The sequence below is a fragment of the Oncorhynchus mykiss genome, chromosome 3, assembly GCF_057628025.1.
Source record: "Oncorhynchus mykiss isolate SJ-2025 chromosome 3, ASM5762802v1, whole genome shotgun sequence".
In the NCBI taxonomy this organism is placed as follows: Eukaryota; Metazoa; Chordata; class Actinopteri; order Salmoniformes; family Salmonidae; genus Oncorhynchus; species Oncorhynchus mykiss.
Genome location: NC_143024.1, coordinates 73033588 through 73058190, shown reverse-complemented (window position 1 = coordinate 73058190; position 24603 = coordinate 73033588). Strand labels below are relative to the sequence as shown.

General features: G+C 42.4%; 1 protein-coding gene across 2 annotated transcripts in view; it reads left to right on the top strand.

The window, feature by feature from the left end:
* Nucleotides 1-24202, top strand: part of cwc22 (CWC22 spliceosome associated protein) — a 51712-nt gene extending 27510 nt beyond the window's left edge. For both annotated transcript variants that reach the window (XM_021597545.3, XM_090230083.1), the window contains 7 exons: nt 3371-3431; nt 13412-13489; nt 15524-15676; nt 20247-20374; nt 20566-20667; nt 21263-21441; nt 22989-24202. In XM_021597545.3, coding sequence (XP_021453220.2) covers nt 3371-3431; nt 13412-13489; nt 15524-15676; nt 20247-20374; nt 20566-20667; nt 21263-21441; nt 22989-23716 — 1429 coding nt within the window. In that variant the 3' untranslated portion in view covers nt 23717-24202. The remainder of the gene's footprint in view (nt 1-3370; nt 3432-13411; nt 13490-15523; nt 15677-20246; nt 20375-20565; nt 20668-21262; nt 21442-22988) is intronic.
* Nucleotides 24203-24603: the final 401 nt, after the last annotated feature.

The window sequence follows — 24603 nt, the reverse complement described above, 5'->3', positions numbered from 1 at the left end:
ACAGGGTAGAATTCAAAGTGCTGATCAGTGTTTCCCAGGAGACCCAAAATACATTTTGAATAGATGTTATATTCAGACAAGATTTTAAAATACGCTTCACATGTTCTTCTCTGACTCAGAACATGTCGTTGCACAAACAACATGCGGCCTCAGTCACTGGCAGCAGCCTGTATTAGAGAAATGAACATAAACTAACACGTTTTTGGGGATTCACGTGGTATGGAGCTTTAACCAACTAGCTGTTTGCAGAGATAAAGATACAAAAACAAATAGTCGAATACAGGAAACATGTGGATTGACACGAAGAAGCAAACAAGCATGCCGACTCAAGCTGAGTGAGCGAATCTAACAGCCAGCTGTGCCTGCTTGAGTGACAAGGGGCGGGACTTGGTTTGTGTCGGAAGCAAGCAGCTGCATGAAAGCGAGGGTGACTGGATAGAGACGTCAAAGACATTGCGATTTGCATATTGCACATGTCAACGTCGCAATTTCTATTAAAATTAAATGAATTGTGCAGCCCGCTTACTGCAGCCAATCCTCTGTTTCTTATCCGTTATCAGGATCTGGTTAGCATGGTGTGTTTCCTATAACCTCAGTCTCGTGTGTGTGTGTTAAAAGGATTAGACGTGCTGTCATGTTTTCCAGCGGTCACTGAGCCCTCCCAAGTCAGGTGAAGTGGTGAAATGATCACATTTTGGAATTCAAATGAACCCTCAATTTGCCTCTCGCTCCAAATTTCAGCATCATTCTGCTAGCTTGACTGACTTGCCGTTTTTACACTACTTACATTGCATACCCCATACAAATGATTCTGCACATAACTTACTGCCTGCTTTGGCCCAAAAAAACATTTTGATGCATTTTAATTTTGATAAATGCAGATTTTCACTCTTTCACAGGTTTTATAGGGTGAATGCAGAGTGCATCTGCTAGTTAGCTATAATTTTTGCAATGATTCACTGATATGACTCAATCACCCTTATTGAAATCCATCTTATTCTTTGTGTGTCCGTGCTGCCTGAATGTGGTTTTTCTGTTAAGAAAAGTAAACTAGATCTGCCAAACCACAGAACAGAATGGGAAAGGGTCCAGATCCAGGGATGTTTTCAGGAGAAATGGGGCAGTAGACTTTTCCTCTGGGACAAACCTAGATGGCTGAAAATCACTGCATGTCCACAGCAGATAGACAAGTCTCGAATGCAGTGTATTTAAAGCTGTATTTGCTGAATGTTGTTTTTCTCTTAATTGAAAGATAATTTTTTGTTTTGCACGCATTCATAATTAATTGGCATAAAATGTTTTATAGGGTTAAGTTCTCAATGGCACAGACTTCTGCAGAGCAGAATTTAATAGCATTGTGTTAAGGGATGTTGGGGTAGATTTGAAGAGGAACAGACTTGTCATTGTCCAGAGAGACGGGGGTGTTTTAAACCATGTTTTAGTGACTAGCTAAAACATTGCTGTTAGGGAGACTGCTGCAGCAAGTGATGAAGTAGGCTATTCAGTCATACGCAGCAGCCGTGCTGAAGTCTAAGATCAGAACGCACCATGCTCTAGTTTCATCTTTTTGGGAAGTTTTCTCTCTTAAAGCACACTATAACAATACATTTGTCCAGGTAGTCCAATCACAGTTTCTTCCATTTTTCTGCCTAATGAGTAAAACCTGGCCATAGAGGTCCAAGAGAATGGCAACCATTGTTGGTTATTTTTCTTAGTTTCTGCTTCTCTAAATCTGAGCTGGTCTTTTTCCAGCTGATGTAGGGTGTAGGAAGGAGAGAACCGAGCAGACTTGCTCTCAAGATGTTGCAGGTGGAAGGATGACACACTGCAGAGCAATCCACTTACTATCAGACACACCGCAATGTTTGGAAGAGCAGAGTGCATAGCCATCAACTGTCTCAGACATACTAACTCAGGGCCAGTCAGTGACCAGTCATATGTTGATGATGCTGAAAGCTCCTCTTCTCTTAAGCCCTTTCAGATAAGAGGTTATACGTGTTTGCAGTCTATTTTACCTTGTTTCTGAATTAAACGTCTTCAGGCCACTAATAGACAGGCTGAGTATTTGTATGTGCAGTGTAGGCCTCCCACATATTTGTATTACATGTGTTTGCATACTGCAATGCACCTTTTTATAAGCATGGGGACATAGACATTTGGCATATTTGTGGCCTTCCAGTAAAGGTAAGTAGTTTGTCATAGCCTAGTTTGTCACATTTTCAATAATTCTTCCATAATTTCTGTGATATACTCAAATCAGTTTCCGTTGACCGGCCGGCTTGTCTGTCTCCGTGTGATAAATAGCCACACTGTACTCAATCTGAAAGAGGTAGTGCTGTGGTCCTTGTTCTCTCTTAGCCTTTTCACATTGTGCCGACCTGAATCGAACTGGGCTGGCGTAGCTATTTTTGGCTCACATTGGCCCAGTTCAACTCCACTTGGCCTATCTGGGTTTGGCTCTGTAGTGTGAGAAGGGTTTCTGTTCTAGCTGGTAGAAAGGCAGTAGCATCAACACGGAGACAGGACTGAACTTTAGGAACCCTGATATGTGATTACATAGGAAATTCGATGAGGCCTTGCTCTCTACTGTTTACCTCTACGGATGCATGAATATAGCCGGTTTGATGCATAACCTGTGGAGTTCCACGCAGATCAGTGTCTCTTTCAAAATGAGATTATACAAATTGTCCTTTATGAATGTGATATAATAACATGTATGACATGTCACATGTATTGAAGAAGGCTCTGTAACCGTCACTGGGATTATCCAACCTCTGTGTTTTAACACCGTCCCATCAGAATTCTCCTGTCTAGTCGTGGTAAATGAAATGGTCAGGACAGCTTTCTAGAGTGTTGTGTGGTTTTGGAACACGTGGATCGACACGTTGGCTCAGCAGTCTGTCTGGGTTTGTCAGTGGTTAGAGAAGAGATGCAGAATGCTGGTGGAAATGTATGAATGAAATGAGAGGTCCGTGGTGTTTACCACAGTTTTACACCATGTCTGCAGAATGCCTGCTTCCTAAATGCAGTTGGGTTGGATGGAATTTTCCAAAGTGATCAAACAACAAAATTAGACATCATCTTCCCCATGTTTGTTTATGGATATATAAAGTCTAAATGCGTACTGAATGTACTTCTAAAATAAACATGAGGGCAGATAAAGTTTATTTTTTCTGTGTGATACGTTTTTAAAATTCCATCCAAGCAAAGACATAACCCGGCCTAGTGCCTGGACACTCTGTCCTAGTCCATATGGCCTGATAAAGCTGTTTGGAATATGATAATGCAAACTTATGCACTTATTGGCTAATTATTATTGTCTTATTAAGTCATGATGAATAGTGAATACATGTTTCTCTTCTTTCAACAGTTTGGATTTTGAGGAGTGTGCCCACAAATTGATCAAGATGGACTTTCCTGACAGCCAAACGGTAGGTTACAATACTTCTCCTCCCAATACCCTTCCACCAGTATACTTTCCCCCTAGCTGCTAGACTGACATATCATGGCCATCTAATCTAAAGAGCTTCCAGAGCTGTTTATCAAAACTTTTAGCTTCGTCTAAATAGTTTCTGGTCTGCTGGGTTGTTGGATTCTTCAGTCACCCGGGAAGCATTTGTCATCTTAATTTTCTTGTTTTGCGTCTTCGCCAGGCCAAAGAAAGCCCTCGTTTAGGAACTGGGTGTTCCCCACTATGATTTAGCCGATCAAGTAGTTTTTTTTCCCGAAGTGTCCCATTTTTAACTGTGCCAGTTGTGGACATTGTAATAACAAGCTTCAGTATCTTGTAGTCTTTACAGTAGAACCCCAGTAGAGCAGAGAGGTTTAGAGACATCCTACACACCGTTAATGCACCTACACGTTTTATGTAATGCAACGCTGTGATTTACTGCCTGTGATTTATGTTATCTTAAAATAGCTGTGCGATAGGTCATGTTTTCTCGTGGCCAGCCTACAGTACACATGTTTGTGGGTGGAAATAATAATATTATGTGTTCGCTCTCATGTACCTGTACTCTGCAATATGTTTAGTCTCTTATGCAATTGTAAGTTGGCTACTTCCATAAGAAATAAGTGTTGAAAATAAAGCTATGATGTGTAAGTAAATAGTGAAAGAAAATATACCCAGGCGTCTTTGATACATCTGTCTTTTCCCTGCTTAATAAAGGAATCACTGAGGTGTATATCATGGGTACACTGTGCTGTATAGCCACAGGGCCAGCAGTTGTATAACATATCAAATGGCTGCTTTTGTGAACTTACTACTAGGTCACTTTTAACATCCAAATAATTCCTCAGTTTGTGCCCATCTAGGTATTTAGTGTAGGAATAGAGTTGTGCATGATGAAGTTTACAGCTGTATTCAAATAGTACTATAGCTATACTGTTAGTTTTTTTGGCTCGTGAATAAATGAAATACTAGACTACTTGGTTCATGTATTTGTAACGTGGTATTTTAATGAGCATGTTCTCTGAACCTATGGCTGTGTTTTGATCACCGATTCTATATCAACATTATCTTTGAAAGCCAGGGTTCTGAAAAAGGGACGTTTCTTTTTTTGCTGAGTTTACATTTTTCTTGCTCAGTCTTTTTAGGTGTCTCTTTCTCCCCTTCTCTCTTTCACTCTTGCCTACTATCCTTTCCCCTATCTTTGTTACCATAGCAGTCACAGATAATTAGAGATGGTAGAAGATGGAGAATGGTCTTTGTATTAAATGCGTAGACGAAGGTCTTTACGTGAGGTGTGACTCTAGTGACTGAGTGCTGATGGGCTGTTCACACGGTGCTGTCATTTAGGGACAAGACACTTAAACCCGATTTTAAACAGGTTGACCTACATATTCGGCAGATCCTGTCTGGCTGAAATGCAAGGTCATTAGACTGGAGGGGAACACAAGAATTGTGATTGCTCTATATCCTCTCTTCATGATTTAATTACATTTACATTTTAGTAGGGCTGACCCCATTTCGGCGATAGGCTGTTGGTCACCCAATATTTATTTTGTCATGGTGCACAAGACACCTGTCTCAGTGGACATTGTGGATGGCACTTTCCATCACCCTAAGACAGGGCTCTCTAACCTTGTTCATGGAGAGCTACTGTCCTGTAGGTTTTTGCTCCAACCCCAATCTGGCACACCTGATTCTAATTAGCTGGTTGATAAAATGAATCATGTTAGTTACAACTGGGGTTGGAGTGAACCTACATGAGAGTAGCTCTCTAGGAACCGAGTTGGAGAGCCCTACCCTAAGACATGTGATACTGAAATTGTATATCGTTATATTATGTAAAAAATAATGAAGCAACACTAATAAATCTAATACTATTTTATAACACATGCTTTCTCCTGCGTTGGATACGGTCTGCGTTCCTGCGTTGGATACGGTCCTGCGTTGGATACTGTTTCAGAACCGCGGCAACTTTCCCTATGTTGATATGTGCATAATAGCAAAGGTAACCATCATATTGGGATTGAGATCAATGTGGCAGAGGCAGCAGAGATGAGGAAACAGCCCTTGCCTTAGCCTAATTGTCTAAGAAAGTTGAGGAGAGAGGAAACCCCAACTTAATTAGGTCTATAATTAATAGCGTAACTGTTAAATGTGCCTGGCTTTATAAATCGTAGATAGAGAGATATATATCTCTACAAAAATAAGACATATTGCTTTGTTCCCTTTTTGAGTGTGTGTTTTAATAGCTTACTGATTCCATGATCACCAAGCCTCATGCAACGGCAAAATGTTGGATAAAGCAATTTCACAGATTCGTCTGTTTTTTTATCTTTGCTATGCTATAATAAAGGCTTTACAGTTGTTTTCGTTAGAACAGACTGGTATTACTTTTAATTTATTTGGTGCTTACACTGTTCCAAACAGGCAGAATAATATAATCTAACAGCACCTGTTTGTCACACATAATATGCATGCAGCTCCTGCTCCTATATCCTCCCTTTTCTTGATTTCCTTATTGTTATTATTATTATGATAATCATTATAATAATAAGTAATGTCGTTATGAGTAGGCTTTGTATAGTATCTTTGTATAGCCACCTCCTAGCTGTAGGCCTGTTTAGTCTAAATACTGTAACTTAGGCCTTTATTTCAATATATAAGCTACTGTATCAATCATTAATTTGTTTATGCCATCACAGCAATACGAGACATTCATGCAATTCACGAATGCGAGCAACTGTTTATTTTCTGCTGCAATAAAGGCTTTATATATTTTTTTCGTCAGAACTTGCCCTTTCCCTCCTGAACAACCAATAAACATGATTATATTCAAACACATAGGGTGTGTGTCCAATATATGGAAAAATAAGGTTAAAAAACAGGAGGACTCTCGGTCGACCAAGATGATTATTTGTTTGAGTTGGACAGCCCAACATTTTATGCAGAGCGACTTGCAGGACCAAGGGCACATAGGCAGATTTTTTTGTTACCTAGTCTGCTTGGGGATTCTAACCAGCGTCTTTTTGGTTACTGGCCACACGCTCTTAACCGCTAGTCTACCTGCCACCCACGTTGAAGGCCAGTTTCCTGGATTCCGATTAAGCCTACTCCAGGGCTCCTTAGAAAGAACTTGAAATGGTGATTTTTCCACTGACCATGCTGTTTAGTCCAGGACTAGGTTTAGGCTAATCTGGATCAGATAAACTGACCCTCAATGACTTTCAGTCCTGTGTCAATGTATAGTATAATGTCATACCTGGGATGAGCCTTTAAGCATCGTACCATCACCAGGCCAATATTGCTAGATAGGCCTATATGACAGTCGCACAGCTTATTAGTCATTCATTTCTATGTGGTGTGAACTGTGACGCAAACTTAATAAAGGAGATGAGCTGTGTGTGGATGATTATCAGTTCTATCACCTCTTTCTGTCTACTAGTCTGGCACCATGTAGCTGACTTGACAGCAGGCCTAATTATTGCCCTTTATTATTATCAGCAGTGAGAGAGCGAACATGTCATTTTTTTAAGGGGAGTGAATGAATAATTAATCAGTGTCAGTCGTTTCTACAGCTAGGTTTCTCGTTGTTCACAGCACCCCTGCCTGCCTCTCCATGCTTCACCGTGAAGGTTTGTTCTGCTAGAAAAAAACAAAGATTGAGATTGTCAGCCCCGCTTTAACAATCAGAATCTGTGCTCTTAAATATTTGAAATGTTTATATGGAGATTTACACGTTTTACATGCATTTTACTTACTCATACTGGAATGACATGCTTCCATAAAAGTACGCTTGCTGTGAAATATATAGCAAAGATGTACATTTCAGCTAGGATTTTTTTTTCACCTTGTGAACACAAAAAAGAAAGCACACCAATGTTATCAGTTTAGTCTTTCGGCTGATGAGTCTCCGATTGTCTAGGGTTGGTTTAGAAATGTTATGCTGTTGTATTTAAGAGTTTGTAGGATTTGTTTAATCTTCAGCCTCCTATGATGCTGCAGCATGGAGTGAGACCCTTTTGGCCTTTATCTACAGTGCCTTCGGAAAGTATTCCAGCCCCCTTGACCTTTCCCACATTTTTAGGTCACAGCCTTATTCTAAAATATATTCAATTGTATTTTTTCCTCATCAATATACACACAATACCCCATAATGACAAAGGAAAAAAAATATATTTTTATTTTGCTAATTTATTACAATAAAAACGTTGAAAATATGACATTTTACATAAGTATTCAGACCCTTTACTCAGTACTTTGAAGCTCCTTTGGCAGAGACTACAGGCTCTTAGGTATGACGCTACAAGCTTGGCACACCTGTAGTTTGGGAGTTTCTCCCATTCTTCTCTGCAGATCCTCTCAAGCTCTGTCAGGTTAGATGGGGAGCGTCGCTGCACAGCTATTTTATGGTCTTCCCAGAGATGTTTGATCAGGTTCAAGTCTGGGCTCTGGCCACTCGAGGATATTGAGACTTGTCCCAAAGCCACTCCTGCGTTGTCTTGGCTGTGTGGTTAGGGTAATTGGCATGTTGGAAGGTGAACCTTGACCCCAGTCTGGTTTTCATCAAGGAATCTCTCTGTACTTCGCTCCATTCATCTTTCCCTCGTTACTGACTAGTCTCCCAGTCCCCCTGCCGCTGAAAAACATCCCCACAGTGTGACGCTATCAACACCATGCTTCACCGTAGGGATGGTGCCAGGTTTCCTCCAGACGTGACGCTTGGCATTCAGGCCAAAGAGTTCAATCTTGGTTTCATCAGACCAGAGAATCTTGTTTCTCATGTTCTGAGAGTCTTTAGGTGCCATTTGGCAAACTCCATGCCAACTGTCATGTGGTGAGTGGTGGAGTGCTGCACAGATGTTTGTTTTTCTGGAAGGTTCTCCGATCTCCACAGGGGAGCTCATTCAGATTGACCATCGGGTTCTTGGTCACCTCCCTGACCAAGGCCCTTCTCTCCCAATTGCTCAGTTTGGCAGGGCAGCCAGCTCTAGGAAGAGTTTTAGTGCTTCCAAACTGCCTCCATTTTAGAATAACGGAGGCCGCTGTTTTTCTTGGGGACCTTGAATGCTGCAGAAATTTGTTGGTACCCTTACCCAGATCTGTTCCTTGACACAAGCCTGTCTCTGAGCTTTACGGATAATTCCTTCGACCTCATGGCTTGTTTTTTTGTCGGACATGCACTATCAACTGTGGGACCTTTACCACAGGTGGACTCCAATAAAGTTGTAGAAACATCTGAAGGACGATTAATGGACACAGGATGCACCTGAGCTCAATTTCGTCTCTCATAGCAAAGAGGCTGAATACTTTCTTTGCAGCCCAGAGAAATACCATAGTAAGCTGCAGGGATGGTCAGGGCTGCATTGGTTTTTGGTAAGAAATTGCTCAGTAAATGAACCCAAAGCATGACTGCTGTCTTTCCATGTCCACAAACTGCTTTCATGGTAATGAACCAAATGTTATTTAAAGTGAACTCTTTAATGCTGCTGGGAAGCATGCACACACAGAACCATATAGAAATAGTTCTCTATGTCTGCATATATAATCCTCACACTTCCTATAGAGCCGACCTTAGCAAGTAATACCCACCCAGCTACAAGGACTCGGAGTGTCAGTGATGGAGGTTTCTGCCCTCACAACCAGGTGGACAAGGACACACACACATTCTATAATTCACATATTCTAGGCTATGGGTACACATTCATTTAGAGAATTCCTTGGACCGACACCCAAGTGGATAGGATAATAACGGAGACCTTGATCTTATGAACTGCTCTATCTTAGCTGTGATTTGTATAGACCCATTAGAAAAGCTAATGACCGAAGCAGTGATTGTCAACCAATTCACAGCCACAGCAGAGTATAGCCCGTTTCTCTTCTCACGGCTCACTGGACTGTGGACACACAGAAACGCTGCCTGTCTGCCTCTGTTTTTAAAGGAGAACAGATACAGTTTGAAGTCGGAAGTTTCCTTACACTTAGTTTGGAGTCATTAAAACATTTTTCAACCACTCCACAAATTTCTTGTCAATAAACTATAGTTTTGGCAAGTTGGTTAGGACATCTACTTTGTGCAATACACAAGTAATTTTTCCAACTTATAATTCACTGTATCACAATTCCAGGGGGTCAGAAGTTTACATGCACTAAGTTGACTGTGCCTTTAAACAGCTTAGAAAATTCCAGAAAATTATGTCATGGCTTTAGAAGCTTCTGATAGACTAATTGACATCATTTGAGTCAATTGGAGGTGTACCTGTGAATGTATTTCAAGGCCTTCAATCTCAGTGCCTCTTTGCTTGACATCATGGGAAAATCAAAAGAAATCAGCCAAGACCTCAGAAAAAAACATTGTAGACCGCCACAATTCTAGTTCATCCTTGGGAGCAATTTCCAAACGCCTGAAGGTACCACGTTCATCTGTACAAGCAATAGTACTTAAGCATAAATACCATGGGACCACACAGCCGTCATACTGCTCAGGAAGGAGACATGTTCTGTCTCCTAGAGATGAACGTACTTTGGTGTGAAAAGTGCAAATCAATCCCAGAACAACAGCAAAGGACCTTGTGAAGATGCTGGAGGAAACAGGTACAAAAGTATCTATACCCACAGTTAGACAAGTCCTATATTTACATAATCTGAAAGGCCGTTCAACAAGGATAAAGCCACTGCTCCAAAACCGCCATAAAAAGCGAGACTACGGTTTGCAACTGCACATTGGGACAAAGATTGTACTTTTTGGGGAAATGTCTTTTGGTCTGATGAAACAAAAATAGAACTGTTTGGCCATAATGACCATCGTTATGTTTGGAGGAGAAAGGGGATGCTTGCAAGCCGAAGAATACTATCCCAACTGTGAAGCACGGGGGGTCGCAGCATCATGTTGTGGGGGTATGATGCTGCTCATGTTGTGGGGACATCAAATCAAACTTTATTTGTCACATGCGCCGAATACAAGTGTAGACCTTACCGTGAAATGCTTACTTACAAGCCCTTTACCAACAGTGCAGTTGAAGAAGAGTTTTAATAAAATATTTACCAAATGAACTAAAGCAAAAAGTAACACTAACGCTGAGCTGTATTTTACAGCTGAGCTGTATAGCCCAATCTGCGTCCTCTTTCCACTCTATTTTCTTCACGCAAATGATGGGCATTTTGGGCCTGTTCCCGGGAAAGCACTATATACTCGTCGGACTCGTTAACCTCTTGAAGCTAGGGGGCACTATTTTTATGTTTGGAAAAATAACGTTCCCAAAGTAAACAGCCTATTTCTCAGGACCGGATGCTAGAATATGCATATAATTGACAGATTAGGATAGAAAACACTAAAGTTTCCAAAACTGTCAAAATATTGTCTGAGTATAACAGAACTGATATTGCAGGTGAAACCCTGAGAAAAATCAAACCCAGGAAGTGGCTTCTATTTTGAAAACTCCATGTTCCATAGCCTCCCATTGCGCCATTTAAAGGGATATCGACCAGATTCCTTTTCCTATCGCTTCCTCAAGGTGTCAACAGTCTTCAGACATAGTTTCAGGCTTTTATTTTGAAAAATGAGCCAGAAAGATAACATCACGTCAGGTGGTCACATGAGTTTTGCTTGCGCAACAGAATTTGGACAGCTATTGTTTTTCCCTCTCCTACTGATAAAGACATTTGCGGTTGATATATTATCGATTATATATTTTAAAAAGAACCTGAGGATTGATTATAAAAAAAATGGACATGTTTCTGGACATTACGGATATTTTGGAATTTGTCTGCGTTGTCGTGACCGCTCTTTCCTGTGGATTCTTGAACATAACGCGCCAAACATACGGAGGTATTTTGGATATAAAAATAATCTTTATGGAACAAAAGGAACATTTGTGTAACTGGGAGTCTCGAGAGTGAAAACATCCGAAGATCATCAAAGGTAAACGATTAATTTGATTGCTTTTCTGATTTTCGTGACCAAGCTACCTGATGCTAGGTGTACTTAATGTTTTTTCATGCAATCGATAAACTTACACAAACGCTTGAATTGCTTTCGCTGTAAAGCATAATTTCAAAATCTGAGATGACAGATTAGTAATTAGTTAACCTGCATTTCCCCCTATCAGGGATTTTTTTTGCATGTTTCAGTGCAACAAAAAAAAAGTCACCTTTTTGGGCCCTTAGCCCAAAAGAGTCATCTAGAATGTCATTGTATGCTGTAGCGTTAAGGTTTCCCTTCACTGGAACTAAGGGGCCTAGCCCCATGAAAAACAGCCCCAGACCATTTTTCCACCTACACCAAATTTTACAGTTGGCACTATTCATTCGGGCAGGTAGCGTTCTCCTGGCACCCGCCAAACTCATATCAGTCCGTTGGACTGCCAGATGGTGAAGCGGGATTTGTCACTCCAGAGAACGCGTTTCCACTGGCGGTGAGCTTTACCCCCCCCGACTAACAGTTATTGTGCTGACGTTGCTTCAAGAGGCAGTTTGAAACTCTGTAGTGAGTGTTCCAACCGAGGACAGACCATTTTTGCGTGCTACCCATTTCAGCACTCGGCAGTCCCGTTCTGTGTGCTTGTGTGGCTTACCACTTCGCACCTGGGCTGTTGTTGCTCCTTCCACTTCACAACAACAGTGCTTACAGTTGACCAGGGCACCTTTAGCAGGACAGCAATCTCTAGAATCACCTCTGTGTCCATGTGCCCAATATTAAAGCAATTTATTTTTTTTCAACATGATTCTGGACTGCTGTGCCCAAAAGAGGACCTATGAGAAGTAGCGGGGGGCGGGTCAAACTCCATATTTTAATGCCCATGATTTTGGAATTAAATGTTCAACGAACAGGTGTCCACATACTTTTCATCATGTAGTGTATCATATTAAAACTGCAAACATTTCTCTCCACCCTATGGAAAAATGTGTAGAATTGTAGGAAAATAACTATCCTGCAACAAAGGTTTGCTTAGGAACCCCAAAAGGTTGGACCTGGGTATGGATGTGGGTATGCAGACCCACAAACCACTGCATCCCCTCATGATGCGTTACGATTTAATGTGGCCCCCAACCCATCAAAGTTGCCCATCCCTAAACAAGGGAATAGGGTGCCATTTGGGAGGTACCCTCAATGACCTCCGGGTGGAAAGCAGCTGAGATGAGATAGGGGACAGACAGCAGTCTCATTCCATTCCCATCATGTTGCCAGGCATGGACGGCGTGTGAATCAGGCACACTGTGTGAACATCACACTTTCAATCTCTGTATCACACAACAACATAAGTCTCCTGATGCCTCTGCCAGGGCTTCCTCTGTGGCAGAGAGAGAGAGACCGTCGGCAAGCAGAATGGCTTCTCAGTAACAAACTATACATACAGCGCCTAGCCTCATACCCATCATTATTATAATAACTGTGCTGAGAGAGTGATTGAGGTGTTGTGTTATCTGAATGTGTTCATATTTTAGTCAAACAAATAGAAAATACATTTTCCCATCTCCATATCATAGTTCTCCTATTATTAGCCTGAGATATTTACTTTCTCCTATCTCTCCTCACTACCAGTGTAATTTTGTCATGGCCTGTCCAGGACATTAGTGTGAAGATTGATCATACCGCAGCCCATGGTCGCCCAAGGCTGGCTTCCTCATCGAAAATATAATCTTATGAAATCAATAACCTGCTTGGCTGGGATAATTGTTGGAGAATGAGAGAGGAAAGACAATGGCTCTGTCCAAAATGGCAACCTATTCCTACAGCGCACTACATTTGACCAGGCCCAAATGGCATTATGTAGAGAATAGGGTCCTATTTCAGAAGCAGCCTCTGGCTGGCTGCAGGAGGTTGTAACAGATGGGTCTCCACTCCAGGCCAGTACAAGGTATTTTCTATCCCCCGTAGGTGCAGCCCTGCCTGGCTTGGCCAGCATCCCCTCTCTATGTCCATGTGCCAGAGATTAAAGCTATTTTTGTGTCTTCTCTCAACAGAAAGAGCTGTGCAACATGATTCTGGACTGCTGTGCCCAACAGAGGACATACGAGAAGTTCTTTGGTCTTCTAGCAGGGGTAAGTAGACCAAATTTAATATATTTTTACATGTTTTTTTATATGAAATATAACAAAATATAACCACAATATACACTTCTCAAAAAAATAAAGGGAACACTAAAATAACACATCCTAGATCTGAATGAATTAAATATTCTTATTAAATACTTTTTTCTTTACATAGTTGAATGTGCTGACAACAAAATCACACAAAAATGATCAATGGAAATCAAATTTATCAACCCATGGAGGTCTGGATTTGGAGTCGCACTCAAAATTAAAGTGGAAAACCACACTACAGGCTGACCCAACTTTGATGTAATGTCCTTAAAACAAGTCAAAATGAAGCTCAGTAGTGTGTGTGGCCTCCACGTGCCTGTATGACCTCCCTACAACGCCTGGGCATGCTCCTGATGAGGTGGGGGATGGTCTCCTGAGGGATCTCCTCCCAGACCTGGACTAAAGCATCCGCCAACTCCTGGACAGTCTGTGGTGCAACGTGTTGTTGGTGGATGGAGCGAGACATGATGTCCCAGATGTGCTCAATTGGATTCAGGTCTGGGGAACGGGCGAGCCAGTCCATAGCATCAATGCCTTCCTCTTGCAGGAACTGCTGACGCATTCCAGACACATGAGGTCTAGCATTGTCTTGCATTAGGAGGAACCCAGGGCCAACCGCACCAGCATATGGTCTCACAAGTGGTCTGAGGATCTCATCTCGGTACCTAATGGCAGTCAGGCTACCTCTGGCGAGCACATGGAGGGCTGTGCGGCCCCCCAAAGAAATGCCACCCCACACCATGACTGACCCACCGCCAAACCGGTCATGCTGGAGGATGCTCCACGCCGTCTCCAGACTCTGTCACATCTGTCACATGCTCAGTGTGAACCTGATTTAATCTGTGAAGAACACAGGGCGCCAGTGGCGAATTTGCCAAACTTGGTGTTCTCTTGCAAATGCCAAACGTCCTGCACGGTGTTGGGCTTTAAGCACAACCCCCCAACTGTGGACGTCAGGCCCTCATACCACCCTCATGGAGTCTGTTTCTGACCGTTTGAGCAGACACATGCACATTTGTGGCCTGCTGGAGGTCATTTTGTAGGGCTCTGGCAGTGCTCCTCCTTGCACAAAGGCGGAGGTAGCGGTCCTGCTGCTAGGTTGTTGCCCCCCTACGGCCTCCTCCACGTCTCCTGATGTACTGGCCTGTCTCCTGGTAGCGCCTCCATGCTCTGGACACTACGCTGACAGACACAGCAAACCTTCTTGCCACAGCTCGCATTGATGTGCCATCCTGGATGAGCTGCACTACCTAAGCCACTTGTGTGGGTTGTAGACTCCGTCTCATGCTAACACTAGAGTGAAAGCAGCGCCGGCATTCAAAAGTGACCAAAACATCAGCCAGGAAGCATAGGAACTGAGAAGTGGTCTGTGGTTATCACCTGCAGAACCACTCCTTTATTGGGGGTGTCTTGCTAATTACCTATAATTTCCACCTGTTGTCTATTCCATTTGCACAACAACATGTGAAATGTATTGTCAATCAGTGTTGCTTCCTAAGTGGACAGTTTGATTTCACAGAAGTGTAATTGACTTGGAGTTACATTGTGTTGTTTAAGTGTTTCCTTTATTTTTTTTGAGCAGTTTATATTTCATAGTAGCGGCAGGTAGCCTAGCGGTTAAGAGTGTTGGGCCAGTAACCGAAAGGTCACTGGTTCGAATCCCCGAGCCAACTGAATTAAACATCTGTCAAGGCATTTAACCCTAATTGCTCGTGTAAGTCACTCTGAAGAAGAGCGTCTGCTAAATTACTAAAATTTAATATTTTTTTATGCCTGAGACATTCTTTTATTTAGTTGAAATCTGTTTATGTTGCATTGGGAAAATGGGAATTTCATCACCCTTGAAATTACATTTGTTGCTAAGCTTTAGGGTACAGTAGTACAGTTCACTAATGTGGCCTTTAACACTCTCCTTCAAGTGCACTAAGTTAAAAAAAACAACTTTATTCTATGATCAACTAACATTTTTAACTGTGACTGTTATTTTGTCAGAGGTTTTGTCTGCTGAAGAAGGACTACATGGAGAGTTTTGAGGCCATCTTCATGGAGCAGTATGAAACCATCCATCGCCTAGAGACCAATAAACTGAGGAACGTTGCTAGAATGTTCGCCCATCTCTTGTACACAGACTCAGTCCCGTGGAGTGTACGTATTGTTGCTCTCTACGGCGCCCTATTCCCTATATGGTATACTTATAACCAGTAGAAAATATACAGTAACAGTCACAAGTTTGGACACCTACTCATTCCAGGGGTTTTCTTTATTTTGACTATTTTCTACATTGTAGAATCAAACTGACGATGTCAAGACTATGAAATGACACTTATGGAATCATGTAGTAACCAAAAAAGTGTTAAACAAACCAAAATATTTTTTCGATTCTTCAAAGTAACCACCCTTTGCCTTGACAGCTTTGCACACTCTTGGCATTTTCTCAACTAGCTTCATGAGGTAGTCACCTGGACTGCATTACAATTAACAGGTGTGATTGTTAAATTTCACATGAACTTTTATGTGCTTCTTCAAATCAAATCAGAATCAGAGAGAGCATACTTATATTCACACAGGACACCGAATAGGACCGGAGATGTACTCCAGATATAACAAACTGACCCTAGCCCCCCGACAAAAACTACTGCAGCATAAATACTGGAGGCTGAGACAGGAGGTGTCAGGAGACACTGTGGCCCCATACGATGATACCCCCGGACAGGGCCCAACAGGCAGGATATAACCCCACCCACTTTGCCAAAGCACAGCACCCACACCACTAGAGGGATATCTTCAACCACCAACTTACCATCCTGAGACAAGGCTGAGTATAGCCCACAAAGATCTCCGCCACGGCACAACCCAAGGGGGGGAGCCAACCCAGACAGGAAGATCACGTCGGTGACTCAACCCACTTAAGTAACGCACCCCTCCTAGGGACGGCATGGAAGAGCACCAGTAAGCCAGTGAGTGACTCAGCCCCTGTAATAGGGTTAGAGGCAGAGAATCCCAGTGGAGAGACAGCAAGGGCTGTTCGTTGCTCCAGAGCCTTTCCGTTCACCTTCACACTCCTGGGCCAGACTACACTCAATCATATGACCTACTGATGAGATGAGTCTTCAGTAAAGACTTAAAGGTTGAGACCGAGTCTGAATCTCTCACATGGGTAGGCAGACCATTCCATAAAAATGTAGCTCTATAGGAGAAAGCCCTGCCTCCAGCTGTTTGCTAGAAATTCTAGGGACAATTAGGAGAACCGCGTCTTGTGACCGTAGCATACTTCTAGGTATGTTTGGCAGCACAATATCGGAAAGATGGGTAGGAGCAAGCCCATGTAATGCTTTGTAGGTTAGCAGTATAACCTTGAAATCAATCAGCCCTTGCCTTAACAGGAAGCCAGTGTAGGGAGGCTAGCACTGGAATAAAGGATCACATTTTTTGGTTCTAGTCAGGATTCTAGCAGCCGTATTAGGTATGTTTGGCAGCACAATATCGGAAAGATGGGTAGGAGCAAGCCCATGTAATGCTTTGTAGGTTAGCAGTATAACCTTGAAATCAATCAGCCCTTGCCTTAACAGGAAGCCAGTGTAGGGAGGCTAGCACTGGAATAAAGGATCACATTTTTTGGTTCTAGTCAGGATTCTAGCAGCCGTATTTAGCACTGAAGTGTTAGTGATTTATCCGGGTTGCCGGAAAGTAGAGCATTGCAGTAGTCTAACCTAGAAGTAACAAAGCATGGATTAATTTTTCTGCATCATTTTTGGACAAAGTTTCTGATTTTTGCAATGTTACGTAGATGGAAAAAAGCTGTCCTTGAAACAGTCTTGATATGTTCGTCAAAAGAGAGATCAGGGTCCAGAGTAACGCCGAGGTCCTTCACAGTTTTATTTGAGACGACTGTACAACCATCAAGATTAATTGTCAGATTCAACAGAAGATCTTTGTTTCTTGGGCCCTAGAAAAAGCATCTCTGTTTTGTCCGAGTTTAAAAGTGGAAAGTTTGCAGCCTTCCACTTCCTTATGTCTGAAACAGGCTTCTAGCGAGGGCAATTTTGGGGCTTCATGTTTCATTGAAATGTACAGCTGCGGTCCAACTCATCCCAAACCATCTCTTAATGTGTTTGAGGCAATCAGTTGTGTTGTAACAAGGTGTGGGTGTTTTTTCAGAAGATATCCCTATTTGGTAAAAGACCAAGTCCATTTTATAGCAAGAACAGCTCAAATAAGCAAAGAGAAACGACAGTCCATTAAGACATGAAGGTCAGTCGCAAAAAACATAAAGTGCTATGATGAAACTGTCTCATGTGGACCACCACAGGAAAGGAAGACCCAGAGTTAACTCTGCTGCAGAGGATAAGTTCGTTAGTTTCCAGCCTCAGAAATTGCTGCCCAAATAAATGCTTCCGAGTTCACTTAACAGACACATCTCAACATCAACTGTTCAGATGAGACTGCGTGTATCAGGCCTTCATGGTCGAATTGCTGCAAAGAAACTATTACTAAAGGACACCAATGAGAATGGGAGACAAATTTGATATTTTTGGTTCCAGCCGCTTTGTCTTTGAGACGCAGAGTAAGTGAACAGATGATCTCTGCATGTGTGGTTCCCACCGTAAAGCCTGGAGGAGGAGGTGTGAGTGTACTTTGCTGGTGACACTGTCAGTGATTTATTCAAGGCACACTGAACCAGCATGGATACTACAGCCTTCTGCAGTGATACGCCATCCCTTCTGGTTTGAGCTTAGTGGGACTATCAATTGTTTTTCAACAGGACAATGACCCAAAGCACACCTCCAGGCTGTGTAAGGGCTATTTGACCAAGAAAGAGAGTGATTGAGTGCTGCATCAGATGGCCTCCACAATCACCTGACCTCAACCCAATTGAGATGGTTTGGGGTGCGTTGGACCGCAGAGTGAAGGGAAAGCAGCAAATGTGGGAACACCAAGACTGTTAGAAAAGCATTCCTCGTGAAGCTGGTTGAGAGAATGCCAACAGTGTGCAAAGCTGTCAAGGCAAAGGGTGGCTACTAATTTTAAAATATATTTGGATTTGTTTAACACTTTTTTTTGGTTACAACATGATTCCATTATGTTTTATTTCCTAATTTTGATGTCTTCACTATTATTCTACATTGTAGAAAATAGTCAAAATAAAGAAGAACCCTTGAATGGGTAGGTGGCCAAACTTTTGACTGGTGAGAGATAGATATATATCTATATATATATATATATACTTTTATTTTTTATTTTTTTATATTTTTTTATGGCACACAAGACACCGCACAATGCAAGTCTCTATCCAATGCGCTCTCCCGCCAATTTGTGCACATTCATTGTTTCGTAACTTAATTGTGTGAATTGTTTTCCTTGATTTAGTGTCTATTCTCCACTATCTATATCTATATATATATATATATATATATATATATATATATCTCACCACTAGTAGCCTACATTTACTGTTAATTCCTGTAATTTCTCATCTACAATGTTTGTTTGGTTATGGTAATTTCAGTTAATGCATTCAGTATATTATTCGTCTTTTACCGTTCTCATGGCCAGTAGACACGTTGCTTGCAGAGCGCACAACCTATGCTACACTTGTGAGAAAGCGCTACTGTCAATGATGAGTAAGGACAGGCACCTGATTACGCATAGAAGTTGGCTACCTGGCCTGCATGTAAATGTAGGCATATAAATGTGCTCATTTGGGGATCTGATAGTATTTCTAATTGTCTTAACGCACTACCACTAATGAACTGTGGAGTCTGTTTTTTAAACATCCATTGAGAATGACACTCAATGTATTTGGAAGGTCTTTCCAGCTCTGCCTTTCGATAATCACTCAGCGTGAAAGGGGAAAATGTCATGCTCTGATCCAGTGGAAACTTTTCTTTTTTTTTTTCTTTTTTTTTTAAAAAATAGGTCTACCTGATGACCTCTTATCCCTTATGGAAAATAGCCTAAAGCGGTGTCTGTCCCGAGCTCACTGGCACGGCTGGACCAAAGTTGATCGTTTATACAATGTTTCAAGTTCGTTGCAGACAGGCCATGTGTAGCCAGTGTGATTTATGATGTTTTTTATCAGAATATTTTTGTTCTACCTGCAGGGTGCAATATTTGCTGGGGGGGCTTTATGTAGGATATTTTTTACATAGTTGGCAATAGATGCAACATTTTAGGTTTATCGTTTTCATTCAGATTTGAATACATGTTAATTAACCACATGACAATGATTTTGAGATACGAAGACGTTATTATACATTTAATTGTTCGAAGAAAATGTGCATATGAAAACCATAACTGGCACGTTGATTGGTAGAAATGTTCAGATAAATTGGCATGCCACATGACAAAGGTTGCAGACTCCTCGTGTAGCCTGTTACCGGCAACTTCAGGAGAGTAATGGCAGAATCTGCGAAAGCTAGCAGGAGCGGGAGTAGGATGGTCGGTTTAAGGGTTTTCTCTTCTGGTTATCTTGATCTCTGACTCCCTCTTGAGTAATTTCTGTCTTATTTCATCAAACAGAATCAGACAAGTTGATTTTATTAAAATACATAGGGTGTGTCTATATGGAATAATACATGTTGAAACATTTCAACCAATCGATAGGTCGAAATAACCTTAGGACTTTCGGTCAGCCAAGATTTTTTGGGGTTGGTGATTTTGATTTCCTTTAAACAGCTACTAATCTAGTTACACCGTCTGGGTTTTTCTCTCTCAGGTGCTGGAATGTATTAAAGTCAGTGAGGACACCACCACCTCATCCAGTCGTATCTTCGTCAAGATCTTGTTTCAGGAGCTCTGTGCCTATATGGGACTTCCCAGGCTCAATGAACGACTCAAGGATATGTTAGTCAATCTAGTCTTTTCCTCATTCACTGTAAACTAATATATTACCTGAGGATGTTGATATTTGTAGTCCAGCTCTGTTTTTCTTTATTGCCCCTGAAAGGAAAAATAAAGTTGAATTAATTTAACTGAATGGAAAATGACTTTTTTTTTCCTTTTTTTCTGTTTCTGGTCTTTGCTGTATCTTCCAGGACGCTGCAGCCCTTCTTTGAGGGTCTTTTTCCTCGTGACAACCCCAGGAACACCAGATTCGCCATTAATTTCTTCACCTCCATCGGCCTGGGTGGACTTACGTAAGTGCCTCCATCCTAATAATATGATAGTACGTGCCACCTAGCAGATGCTTTCACCCAAAGCGACAGCTCAATGTGTGCATAGATTTGATGTATGTTTGTGATCTACAGGAGGATGCTGAGGGGAGGAAGGCTCGTAATAATGGCCGGAACGGAGTGAATAGAATCGCATCAAACTAATGGAAACCATGTACTAGATGTATTTGATACCATTCGACTCATTCCACTCCGGCCATTACTAGGGCACTATAAAATCTGATACGGAGAACGCAGACTGAATCACTTAATCCACACAACAAAAACGGAATTCAACAATATCCCAAAATGTATTGAACTTATAGGTCATCAACTAAATGTATTTAAAAATAAAACTGATTTTTATAGGGCAGTCCTCCCCAATTAAGGTGCCACCAACCTTCTGTGTTGTGATCCCTGTGTGATTTGAACTCACAACCTTGGCATCTATAACAGGCTGGTGTATTGCGTAACCAGCCTCCTGTGATCTCTTGCCAGTGTCATAATTTCCACTCGCTCCTTCTCTCTCCTCTTTCATTCGCTCTCTCTCCTGCTCTATCTCTCCTCTTCATTACCACAGGGATGAGCTCCGTGAGCATCTAAAGAACGCCCCCAAGATTATCATGACCCAGAACCAGGAAGTGGAGTCGTCTGACACCGACTCGTCCTCTGACTCGTCCTCCTCAGACAGTGACAGCAGCGACAGTGACAGCTCTGACTCTTCCAGTGACTCCTCCTCCTCATCCAGCAGCAGCTCGGGTACAGTCATTTTACCACCCTTACAGTTGCCTGGTCCCAGAGCTGTTTCTTAAACTGTATTGACTTTGGTCATTGTCAGCACAAACAGCAGTTTAAACAGATCTGGGACCAGGCTACCCTAACTAGGCTTTTTATTGAAACACTTAGGTAGTTGCAATCAATTTATAACCAGCCCTCTTCTAACAGCAATATCTGAATTATTTCTGAGGAATTCAAAGTGCTTGTCCTTTAATTCATCCTTCGATAGTTCAGTATTTATTAACTGTCTGCCCTCCACATTCACCTCTACCTAATTAAAATGCCTGTGTTGTGTCGGGGAGGTCCTGTCCCTGATGTGAGGGTGGCACAGCCTGTTGCTTGTGTGCGTGTGCGCGCGCCTGGGTTATGGGTCATCGCTTGCCTCACCTTGAAGAATGTCACTGTGTTGTACTCAGTCCCTCTCACTCGGCATGCTAATTATTTTAATTGACCAGCTCTATTGAAATTAAACTTGGATGTTTGAAGGACTTCACTGTTTCCCTGGAAAATGCTTCTCCCCAAATTCCATTTTGCAAAGGTTTTAATCCAAAGACCTGTTTAGGCAACCTCTTGTTTGATTGTGGGACATTAAGATGGCTTTTCGTGTGAGTCCCTTGCTGATGACATGCAACCACAGCCAACTGAGGACCTGTCTGTATTCACTTATTCAATTAAAGAAAAATGTCTGTCAGAGCAGAACTTGAAATGTCCTATTTGAGAAGAGAGCAGCAATTGTCCTGGAGAAAGACGTTCTCTACACAATCACTGCTTTCACATCAAATCAATAGTTCTGAAATGCCCTTGCACTGAAATGTCCAATGGCACTGAAATGTCCTCTGAGCTTCTGTTGGTTCTCAATTGTCCTGATCATGATACCAAGCCTGTTTGAGATACTAGAGGTGTTTCCTGCTGTGATGTTGATGTGGCTATTTACCATTCATCCTGTGTATTTGTATGCAAATATATATGAAAAACATGCATGTAAAGTCAGTCAGTCAGTCCCTGCAATGGCCACACACATACAAATACACCCTCCCTGCAGTCAGTGCTCTGGCAGTCTGGTGACTGTTTGACTGGTGTGGTGTTGGGTGTCCCTGGCCTGCTCTCTGTAGGGTAGAGTGACATGTTAACATGGCAGAGTAGGGCACTCCAGGCACCTGCTAAAAGCAGTCTGTCATCGCCACACATTATCTGCACACACAGGTTGTGTCCGAAATCGCACCCTATTTCCTATTTAGTGCACTGTTTTTGAACAGGGCCTAGAAGTGCACTATATATGGAATATGGTGCCATTTGGGGGACAACCTGTGTGTGCAGATGTTGGGTGATGACAGACTGTCATTGGGTGATTTTTCTTGTCATTTTATTTTATTTTACAGCATATATAATGTCTCGCTCTATTGGATTGCAATGCGGTGTGCTGTTTTCATGCTTCTGGATTTATTTAGGTTCTTTGCTTATGTTTAACAGATTTTGGTTCAAAATCTGGAATTATCTCGTGCTTCTAAGACGTACTTACTGTTTTACAGATTCTGAATCGAGGCGTAAGAAGAGCAAGGGCCAGAGAAAAAATAAGAAGAGTGACAAAGACAAGAAGAAAGACAAGATGACCAAGTCCAAGGCTTCTTCCAAAAATACCTCCTCAAATCAGAAGTCACCACTGGAGCAACGGCCCAATAAGAGCCCGAGAAACGACAACCGTCGCTGCAATGACAGCAGTAGCGATGAGGAGGCGGCGAAGCGTGGTGGGAGTAGACCAGAGCCTGAGGACCACCACAAATTCTCTCGCCACCGGGGTCGAGAAGAAGACGCGCCGCAACTCATGTATGAGAGACCCCACCGCAACCGTGGGGGGCACCAAGATGAGGAGCAGCCTCGTGGCAGGCCTGACAGAGGCAGAGACTACGAGGACAGTGACAGACATCCAGAGTCCCGCAGGCACAACAGGGACGATGGGGGGAAATATGATGGGAAACACCAAGCCCCCCAGGTTGACCAGGCTGACCATGACAGAGTCAGACACCGCAGCCCTGAGAAGGAACCAGCCAGGTACAGAAACAGAGAGAGGTCAAAGTCACGGGAGAAGAGCAGCCGCAAGGAGAAAGACACAGATTCTTCCAGGAACTCGTACAGGAACGGGGTGGAGCAGCAAGCAGAGCGGGCGGACAAGGAGAACCGCCATCACTCTGACAGATACAGAGAACCCAGGAGAAACGAGGAACGGAGCAGGGATAGCTCCCCACGTAGACGGAGATAGCCGGACGGACGTTACTCAAAAAGGAAATGTACTAGGCTTACATTCCAATGTCCATACTAGCATACTACAAGTACATGTCCAGAACTTCATTCTAAGTAGTGTGCTAGTGTGAACGTTGAAACAGAGCCTACGCTGTAGTCATGCTGTTCATAAGCCAGTTGTAAATTGGACTCATCCATCTCATCCTCTGCCATAGTTCTGTGCCTCTCAATGTATACAGTTTATGCATAAAATGTATGTTTTATATCGCCCAATGAAATGTCTTTCTTAGAAATGGTTCAGCGGTTGTATTGGAACAATAACAGTACAAAGCTCTGCTTGCAGAAGTAGTGTATATATGAAGGTTTCTTTCTGTGGGTTCTATCAATGTAAGACTGGTAATGTTAAGAAAATGTGTGAAGTTTGTATCTGATGCAACCTATTTTGGGGGAGGGGGGGGGGGGGGTAAAAAGAATGAGACAACATATTAAAAACCTTTCAACAGTTCAATTGTACTTGATTTATTACTAAATATTATACAGTATACTGAACTTGTTTGCACTATATTGAAACAGGTTAGAGGGGAAATACACCAGAACAATGCATGGCAGTGTCCTTATAATTTAGCAAATGCTTTGATCCAAAGCAACTTAGTCATGCGTGCATACGTTTTACGTATGGCTGGCCCCAGCTGGAATCCAATCCATGACCCTTGGTGTTTCAAGCTCCATGCTCTACCGACTGAGCCACACATTGTCCACTTAAAAACATTGGGTGCCGTCTAACCTGAACACCTGTGATTGAAGAACATCAGCCAGTTCATAAAATGTTTGAATCGCTGCCATTTTTCGACACCAAGCAGGTGATCGTTAACACAGATCAATTCAAGGATCCGATCTTGTCAAATC